A 9925-nucleotide genomic window follows, 5' to 3' on the forward strand; every position below is an offset into this window, starting at 1 on the left:
TGTTACATAATTTGTCCACTAGAGAGCACTAAACTGTTGATTTTTTTTAAGTGTAAAATGTCCCCTCAGGACATAGTTGAACAATACACAAATGTAAGGGGTCAAAAATATTCATCTGTTTGTTATGAAAACAAATATCAATTAATAAATTATCTTTTTTTAAACTCACTTCTTTAATCTCAAAAATTCAGAACCTATCAGCACACTGTTTGTAGGATTTTGATCTCTGAAGTGAGCCCTGCAATACAGCCTGAAAGGAAGTGCTGGCCTGGGAGGCTCAACTTGGGTCAAGAACATCCCTGTAGAACAGAGATACTGGTTTCAGCATATCTGTAACACAAACAGTGACATGGCACAGGATAAGTGAATGGTTGATCACCTTTATATCAAAGTCGCAACTTCGGAGAGTGCAATTTAAAATACAATATTCATGCTGCTGCATTAGTGCTGAGGCCGCTGTACTGTCAACAAAACTAAAGCGCACATTTAAGGTTGCAGTCAGACGTTTCTTGTTGACATGCGTTGGTCTTGGTGAAGTGTCGCAGGTCACGCATCATTAAACTTTCAGAAGCTTTAACCTTCTCGAGGAATATTCACTGCATGTACACATTAGAAATGAACGCCTCTCTTCACCTTTGTCCTCTCTCCGCCTGCAGCAGGGCGTCGGAGGAAGCGAGGACGAGCCTCAGCAGCGACCTCCCATCTCCTCCCTGCTGTCCTCGAAGCCGTCAGTGGCCTCCTCCACCGACATGCTCCACAGTAAGCTGTCTCAGCTCAAAGAGTCCCGAGAGTTGTACCAGCAAGAACACAACTCCCACTCCCACTCGCCGACGCATGCCCACACCCGCTCGGCCTCGCCGGCGGCCAACCTGGACGACTTGAAGAAACGTCTGGAGAGAATAAAGAGCAACCGGCAGTAAGGAGCACCGCACCACCACCTCATCTCATCCGCGAAGCCTGTGGAGTTCAGCTGGTAGAAAAAGCGACATCCCACTTTTTAAACTCCCTCTATGTTTTTGTTCATGTTCTGGTAGATGGAAATAGAAAGCACTTTGACACTGAAGTCCACCCCTGTGTATCAATAAACCAGGTAGCAACAGACAAATACACCCTCAAGTTTGAACCTGACTCCACCCACTGTGCCTGTAAGCTATTAGAAATCAAACGCACCCTTATCTGATTGTAGTTGAGTACATCCGGATTGAATTGAGGCTGTGACTGGGACTTTCAGCCTCTGCACACACACACACACGCACCAGGAACCATCTGAGTGTTTTTAGCGACTTATTCGGACTTATTTGAAAGCTCTTTTTGGTTTGAAGTGTCGAACGTCAGGGCAGAAAAAGATGAACCCAGAGTCTAGGAGTGACTTTTGATGTTGTGTGTACAGGACCACATAGTCTGCTGTAGTTCTCAGTCTGTACAGTTTCATCTTAATGAACGAACTATCACACCCACCCATCCTCCCTCCTGTCCTTCCCCAGCCTTCCCTTTGAGGGTGCCCCCCTCCCCTCCACTCCCGTGTGTAAACTTCTCACTGTATTATAATAATTAGATAGTGACCTTGCCCTCCTCCCTTATCTGTTTTAGTATCACGGCACAAGATGTTTGTACATATTTAAAAGTTGTTAACCACTTAACTGTTATGAAGCGCTTCTTGTGTGGTTGCAGGACAAAAACAAATGTTAAGAAATGTCATTTGTTCCTGTTTCACCCCGACTTACCACATCGCTGCTGCTGTGTTTGGATGGAGAAGCACTGCTGGAAAGAGCTGAAGTCAAATTTGTGTCTGTGTAAATGCAGTGTGAGACTGCCCCCCTGTGGCTGAACACTGTCATGGTAACTCCTGTTTGTACTGGGAGCTTCCAGTGATTTGTAATAATTGAAGAAATATTATCAGTAAAATGAAAATTCCCAATTAGTGACCGTTATTTGGTGACGAAGCTGATGTCTCTTTCAAAATAGCACAGTGCAAATAGGGCTTGGCGCTCCAGCAAAGTGTCTGATTTCTGCCAATTTCAGACATGCTGCCACTCGAAGGGCCACAAAATAAGTTGAACTGCATTTACACAGTGACATCAGGCCCTCTGTTTTTTTTCTACCTCTGACGGGGTTCAAACTGACAAGGCCCTCAAAGCTGCAGCCGTATGCTGATGTAGAAGGAGGAGTTTTATCAGTTTTAACCAGGTGTTTGGTCAGCGTTAGGTAGGGAACCTGTTCAGCTTTATTCTGAAAGTGTTTTGTGGCCTTCTGGTAAGCATTTGTTTAAAGTCAGTGGTTTTCAATCCTCTGATTTATGAGGGCTAAGTTTTCAGGGTTTCCCACCAAAAACCTGCAGACTTAAGGTGGTACAGGGTTAAAAACTACTGCTTTTATTCTGGAGGAGAAGTGGCACCATTTAGCACATCCTGATGCTGCTTTTCAGCCAATCAGGCTGGAGAATCTGTCCCTCTATCAGCCAGCTGATTCAGGAAGGAAGTTGGGACCAAGCAGAGCCGTATACAGGTGTGTTTAATTGTGCTGTGGGTTGACCTTTGGCTGTAAATACTGTATGTAACGTCCTTCATTAACACCTCCCTTCAGTTATTTAACAGCAGCCACTCTGTTGTGTTTGTAGGCTTGAAGAGCATGGCATGAAGTCTGTGATTGTTTTTATTTTCTCATGTAAATAAAGTTTACATTAATAAAACCGCTGTTTAATTAAGTCATTGTTTTTCTGATGAAGCTGATGATGATGATGACGGCGGCCCTGTCAGTCATCTGTTCTGTAGCCAAACGTTGAGTAAAGAAAAACATAAATAACAATTGTTTTTGTATTTAATTCAAATGTCAGTAACTAGTCTTACATTGTTGCTCTCCAGCTTTCCTTGTATAATCCATAGTGAACGAATGGCAATAAAGTCTTGTTTTTTTTAACAATCCATCTTTGAATTTGCTGATTATTTTCGTAAAGGAATCAAGCAGCTGTTGATGTATTTCTTTTTTTCGTATGTTCGGGTTGCTGCTGCTGACCAGCTGAGCTGCAGTTCAGAACTGATCCACCAAACATTGTTGAGCTGCATTGAGGCAGAGACCCAGAATGTCTTCAGGACTGGATTACTGTAAAAATTAGCTTGTCTCAGCTTGTCCAAATGTCCCTGAATACATTGTGAAATACTGTAACTGCAGGAACTTAGACTCTTAGTTGGGCTAACCGGTGACAGCATTTAGTAATGCTGGTAATGGCATACTGTCGTACACTTCAAATGTACTGCAGTATGACTAAACTGTCATGTCACCTTGCATGAACGCTGCTTCGTTCCTTTTCCTCAAATGCTCAGCCAGGTGATGAGCTGCCGTTGGTATTTAGGTAAAAATATGCTGGAGCTGAAACACGTCCATATTTATACTGTTCATAGCAAACGCTGCAGGACATGAGACGACTGCAGAGTTGTGAATGAGGCTTAATTCTCATGTCTGGTATCAACAGACTTGACATTGATGAGACTTTTTGAGATTTATTTGAGAAAATATAAAGAATACAAATATGTATGGAAAGAGACATTTGTATATTTCAGAATTTTAAACTTTTCAATCTACAAATATCTAAAACAGCTCCATATAAGTACCTTATTCACTGTATATACATATACTGACCTACATATAAAAGCAATATAAACAGCACTGTACAGAAATATGGCCGCGAGAGGAAAGGCTGAGAACATACAGCTATGTACAGAGCAGATTCAGGCACTTCTCGTTTGTACTTTCATTCATCGGGTTCTTTGTTAACTCTTTTTTTGTCCCGTCACACTTCACAACTGACAGCACCTCATTTTATTGGACTGTTAAACAGATCATCGGGTGTCTGAATCCTCTATCAAGGTCTTATGAGACTGTGATTTCTTCACTGTCGGACTCTGAGAGCTCTGACTGTTTGCTGGACTCTGACGGAGACGAAGGACTGTGATGATGATGATGATGGTGGTGATGATGCTGGTGGTGAAGATGTGACTCCTGGCTGTCCAGCTGTACTTGGCTGGTGGGGGCAGTCCTGTCCAGCCTGTGGCAGTAGGTGCTGCCTACGTCAGTCAGGTCTGGGTGGGGGTTGGTTTTGGTGGGGAGGGTCTGCTGGCGACAGCCGCCCGTTGACAGCAGCTCTCTCTCCTTAGAGTTTCTCCATTTCATCCTGCGGTTCTGAAACCAGATCTTCACCTTCACAGGACACAGAAAGAAAACTGTACGTCAATACCAATGACCTCCCCATCGCTGCTAACAGTGTTCACAGCTGGTTTGGGGCACAGATGGACAGAAAATGTGCCTACAAGCCCAGTTTTCAAGGCACAACATGAGTGATGAACTATTATATCATGATATAGATTGAGTCCTTGGTGCGTACCTGGGAATCTTTAAGACCCAGTTTACTGGCGAGTTTCTTCCTGTCTGGTTTGCTGATGTATTTCTGCTTCTGGAAAGTTCTCTCCAGGGCCTTCCTCTGGAGGTCTGAGAACACAGCCCGCCGCAGCATGCCCCTCCTGGGCTTCCCTCTCGGGGCCAGGGGCCATGAAAATGTTCCTGGGACAGGAACCACAGAGGAGGACGCTGGAGGGACAAAACAAGAGACAGTTAATACAGAGATATACCAGCAGGTCCCCCAGTGTGACCCACCACCCCTCAAACATTCTGCCACCACAAGGAGTCTGTTGTTATATCATCAACTAGAATGTAAGTCAGACTTGATGGCTGATGCAGAAGTTTAAGGGTTGTTTCTGCACTACGTGATTCCTGCAGGGCGATGGTGAATTTTTTATATATTTATTTCAGAATCTTCTCAGGATTCATTTCCATTCGCTTGCTTTTCTTAAATGTACCACAAGGAGTTTTCAACTGGAAATGAGTCACAGTCACAATTTAATACTAATGCCTCAATATATACACAAACAAATGAGACCATCAGGGAGAAAAAAGGCTGTGGTTATTTTTTAATACCTGTCCTCAGGTGTGACCCAAAAAGCTGTGCAACCTCCAAACAACTAGTAATAAGTTGTGACTTTCTTTTGCTCGCTTCCAAAGCAAATGCACATGCTAGCGAAAGCGCGATTTTTACCAGAGGCAGAAACACTACCTCTTCTGTCCACAAGGGGCGCCAAAATCAACACAAACTCAAAGGTCCTTGCAGTTGCTTTAACTAATGTTTTAGCTCTTTTGTTAGCTTTGGACTCTTTCATCAATATCAGTGACTGATTGATGACTGGAGGAGAATAATGGCTTTATGAACTCACTTTATGAACCACACTCTGACATTTAATATAAATGTATTACACTGCATTTCTTTTAAATTATTCTATTATTTATGTTTATTCTCACCACTTTGTCAGATAAAGGGTGAATCAACAGCCAGTCGCATGCCATAGAAAGCTGCCGCAGCAACACTTTTCTACTTTTAACGTATTTTGCAGCCTTTATGAGTGATTAATGTGTAATATCAATTTAAGTCACTTAGAGTGTTGTTTCTTCTCCAGGTTTGTTCTTATCAGTTTAGCAGCGGTACAAATATACAGCAGAAGTGTTTTTGGATCAATTCATGATAATCAATCAAGATGTGATTGTGAGGTGAATGAAGTGCGGTTTTTGGTATTTCAGGCTTCTTTTTCATGTACTTTTTGCCTTCAGTGTGTCTAAAATGTTAGAGATCAGATGAATGAATCAATCAGTCAATCATATTTTGTATTTTTCAATCATATTTTCTTGTTTTCTTATCTCAGCTGGTAGAGAGGCAGCGTCTGAATGGAAACAAGCAACAAGCTTATATCCTGATTTCTGCCAAACTTTTGTAAGTATATGCTGTATCTGTCTCAGAAAATCTTCATCCCTTCTTGCTTCCACCATCATCACACAGGCTCCCCGATGCTGCCCGTAATATACTTGTTCTGCCTGAAATCTGCCGTTTCAAAGCCCAATTTGTCCAGCAGTGGAAACAGAGCCTATGCTAATGAGACGGGCTCTCCAAAGCTCGGCTCACACTGCCTCTAATGAAGCATGAAGGGGGATTGTATAGGCTGCAAATGCATAGAGAAAGGTGATTGTGTTGTAATGAATTGAGTGGAAAAGGCCGTCGACAGGCCAGTATATTACAGGCCCATTAAAGACAGGTCAGTATAATGTAGAGCTGTTAGAGAGTCTTCACTCAAGCTTTAGAGGATACAGAGAGCTTAGGGCTGTTCACAGTGTCATACACCTGCTTTTAAGTATTATTACAGTTATTCTGTCCAAGTACTCGAAAACATAGATGGTGTATTCTGTTGAATTGATAAATATGCTGGTCAGTGTTGGAAAATAAATCAAAGGAAACAAGTTCAAACCTGTGAATTTAACAAATCTTGTGAGCAACATTGCTAACTCAAATCTTCAAGGTGTGTGTGTGTGTATGTGCGTGCATGCATGGATGCATGTGTGTGTGTGTGTGTGTGTGTGTGTGTGTGTGTGTGTGTGTGTGGTTTTGGCTCCTATTGGTCATGGTGCTGGGAGCTTTGTGGGCAGGCAGAGGGGCTTGGTGGGAAAACGACGGCGCGTGAAGAGGCGCTGAGTTCCTGAGCTGGGAAGATACCCGCCTCACATTTAGACCATGACAAACGGCACTAATATATTTAGAGCGTGACAAACTGGACTAATTTGTAGATTAGGACAACTGGTGCTAATGTCAGCAGTCAGTGCGTCGCCTAAATAGGCCTTCAAATTGGCGGAGCTGATTCCATGCTGTCCGAGGTATTCCCATGCTAAAAGGCTACCAACGTCTCTAAACGGCCGACTGAGGCCTCATCGTCTGCATCTGCTGCCACAATGTGTTTTCACAAACAATTTCAGGAGCTGTGACATCCAAACTTTTAGGACTCAACTTGCCAACAGCCAGAATTGTATGCTTGAAGGCCTGTTTAGTTTAAACATCTCTAATATTTTTGCTGTGTTAGAAACAGTTTCCTTGACGCCTCTCTCATTTTTAAATCCAGAATTAATCAGACCTATCAGAGAATTGATGAATTCATATTCATCTATTAGCTATAAATCCACGGGAGGCTGGAGAGGGTCCCAGCTGGCACCTGGACAGGCCACCAGTCAGTCACAGGGCTAATTAATTAAAATGTTAATCAGTATCAGACTGAAATCTTCATTGAACTGTAGGTCTCATAGAAACCTTATGGTGGCACCATGAGTTATTTCCCATTATTACAAACTTGTGGCTTCTCAATTCAATTCATTTAAAGAGCTTTAATGAATTGATTCTCCATATTAACATTTATATGCAGCCAGTTGCACTGGTCTAGTTACTCTAACCTATAAATAACAGTTTGCCGATGCAGAGAAATTAACTAATCAGTTAAGATCAGGCATAAATATTTATTAGAAACTGCTTTTGGATCTTTTGTTTTTTAGCTGAACAACCAGTCGTTTTAATGTCTATGGTGAAAACGTGCACTGCTGTTTGTTTGCTCACTCAGATGTTGGCGGTGAGGGTGAAGTGGAGGAAAGTGAAATTTTCACTGACTGAGGAGTTTTCATTCCAACCAAAGTACAGAAAGCGAGCTATGAAAAGCAAAGTAAGTGTTGAATCATCAGTCCCTGCTTCTGCAGGGTGTGTTACTATGAAAACACTCTGTCCTACAGAAATAAAAAGGATATATGAAGAAAAACGTTCTTTGTGTAGCATCTTATTTCCTCCACCACATTTCAGATTGATCAAACTGCCTTGCAGCAAATCACAAACTATTTATTATTATTATTATTAATACAAGTGTGAAAGATATCCACGGATGAATCCTATCTAAATCTCTGGGTTGCAGCTGAAACACAAACCCACTTACTGACAGAAAAATGTTTGAATATTATATTCTAAACAGATGAGGATAAGAGCGGTTTGCCAAAGAGAAAATGAGGAACACATCCTCAGATTAGCACCCAGAATAAAGTGATACCCAGACAATGCAATAAATGTATGTGAGCATGTGATGTCTTTCTCTTATACAGCGGGAAACCAGCGAAATAACACGTAACTCAGCTGTAGATGAACCGTGTCTGTCTCTGAGTTCTGAAACTGCTAATGCCAACATACAGTTTGTATGGACGTGATAAATCCACCAACCTGTGAAATAGGAGGCTCTGATGAAAGGATGGAGGCTCCCATCAAAGAAAGGCAAAGGAAAGGACTTCGACTGGAAACTCTGGACTGAGGAGCAGAAACACAGCACAATTTGACTTCAGATCAGAGAAATAACATGAACAGAAAAATACACCAATCCAGACAGCAGAAATGTATAGAAACGATAATTAAGGAATTACAGCATCTCAATATCAATATTTTAATAACAAATATACAACTGTGTTACAGCTGTGCCCGGTGAGAAAGAATTGATTGAACTGAAAAATAAAGGGAACATTTTAAAGTAACATCTGACACATCTCAGCAGGCTGCTAAATATAATTTTACTGAGCGTTCACCAGTTTACTGGGCCTACAGTTGTTGTTTTTTTAAAGCTATATTCAATATTCTGATAGACTTTGTGTCAATTTGCCAACATTTGTGACAGAGTAGCGATAATAATAATAATAATAATAATAATAATAATAATAATAATAATAATAATAATAATAATAGAGATGGTGTTATATTCCATTATTTCTTATTATTTAACAGTGTGCTTGCTCTAGTAGTGTAACACAAATCTAGCCAGCATCATGCAGTCTTTTCCTCACACTCACCGCTCCGTGTGGACGGTGCCAGTATCGCACTGACGCCGAACTTGAGGTACCCGGAGTCCGGGCAGACAGTCTGCGGAGAGCCCGGGCTGCTGCAGCTCGGGTGGCTGGAGCTCTGCAGCACAGACCGGTCTGCGCTGGGTCCCAACGCCCGGGGAGAGGCGCCCTGTGCCGGGCTGAGCGACAGAATGTCCCCAGGACTTCTGGACGAGAATGTCCGATGTATGTAGCTGACAGGCTGGTTTAATCGGAGGAGATCTTCCACGAGGAAACCTGAGGGGAGTGACCGCGTCAGGGGAGAGGAGAGAGCCGCAGGGGGACGCAGTAAGCCCGGGTAGAGAGGAGGCGGCAGAGCGCTGCAGGGAAACATCATGGTGGTCCGACCTGCACGAGCTTCCTTCACTTTTTGCAACTTTCAGCAGAGTTGCGCTCAGGAAAAAACAAACCTGAACAACACAGTCAGTCTGTGCTCTCTGTGATTTCTTGGAGAGGTTTTATACAAGGGGGTCACTCTCACACAGAAATACACGCACTCACGCGCACACCCACGCGCACAAGTTCAACCCTCAGGGCTGGGCTGAGGGTTCCCTTCATGAGGCTCTTTGAACACAAAGTTCAGGGAGAGGGGATTGGACAACGGTCCCCTGATTTACTGTGATTGGACCTCAGTCATAAAACCCTGCAGGTTTTATTTGTTTGATTTCTCTGATTGTCTGCGAACAGTTGATGCAAAAATGATTTCACTAATGAAAAATGAGATGCTGAGACACGACCCGCAAGCACTTCTGTGGTGATGCGAGGTGCTTTCATTCCGAACTGCTGCAGAGCAATATTATAATAATAATTTCATTGGACTAGCATTTGTGATGCCGTGAGGGGTCTCCAAATAAAATAAAGAAAGCCACAGATACAACCGACTAATGGTTCACATGAATGCAGCATTTAGTCACCCGCAACGAAATCCGACAACACAAATTTTTTTCAGTCAAGACAGAAAAATAAATGTTTTCACTTTCAATCCATTATTTCCCTCCAAAACGACAACATTCATTGAAAATACTTGGAAAGGCTGAGTTAGTGAGCTGTGCCTTTGCGCCTTTAAAAAATGTCTAGAATAATAATAATAATAATAATAATAATAATAATAATAATAATAATGAAAGCCCCTTCCAAACACAGGCAGTCATTGGACCAA

At 42.4% G+C, this 9925-nt stretch overlaps 2 protein-coding genes across 4 annotated transcripts in view; one reads left to right on the top strand and one right to left on the bottom strand.

Annotated features, from left to right (window-relative positions):
• ckap5 (cytoskeleton associated protein 5) overlaps positions 1–2914 on the top strand; it is a 29348-nt gene extending 26434 nt beyond the window's left edge. For all 3 annotated transcript variants that reach the window (XM_070971577.1, XM_070971574.1, XM_070971576.1), the window contains one exon: positions 657–2914. In XM_070971577.1, coding sequence (XP_070827678.1) covers positions 657–920 — 264 coding nt within the window. In that variant the 3' untranslated portion in view covers positions 921–2914. The remainder of the gene's footprint in view (positions 1–656) is intronic.
• A 717-nt stretch (positions 2915–3631) lies between these two features.
• LOC139338074 (homeobox protein DBX1-B-like) lies at positions 3632–9103 on the bottom strand. The gene is made up of 4 exons (XM_070972989.1): positions 8734–9103; positions 8117–8200; positions 4379–4581; positions 3632–4194 (listed from the first exon to the last, which is right to left on the bottom strand). Exons 1-4 carry the CDS (start codon positions 9101–9103, stop codon positions 3868–3870), a joined length of 984 nt encoding a protein of 327 aa, XP_070829090.1. The 3' UTR covers positions 3632–3867.
• Positions 9104–9925: the final 822 nt, after the last annotated feature.

This window comes from Chaetodon trifascialis, chromosome 10 (genome assembly GCF_039877785.1).
Source record: "Chaetodon trifascialis isolate fChaTrf1 chromosome 10, fChaTrf1.hap1, whole genome shotgun sequence".
NCBI classification, from domain to species: domain Eukaryota; kingdom Metazoa; phylum Chordata; class Actinopteri; order Chaetodontiformes; family Chaetodontidae; genus Chaetodon; species Chaetodon trifascialis.

What these genes read in the sequence shown, in the direction of transcription:
- LOC139338074 (XM_070972989.1), bottom strand. Translation starts at nt 9,103, where the DNA reads ATGATGTTTCCCTGCAGCGCTCTGCCGCCTCCTCTCTACCCGGGCTTA. An exon ending in GGCACCGTCCACACGGAGCG is followed by an intron (nt 8,201 to 8,733) that starts GTGAGTGTGAGG and finishes TCTGCTCCTCAG; the next exon opens with TCCAGAGTTTCCAGTCGAAG. An exon ending in CAGAGCCTCCTATTTCACAG is followed by an intron (nt 4,582 to 8,116) that starts GTTGGTGGATTT and finishes TTGTCCCTCCAG; the next exon opens with CGTCCTCCTCTGTGGTTCCT.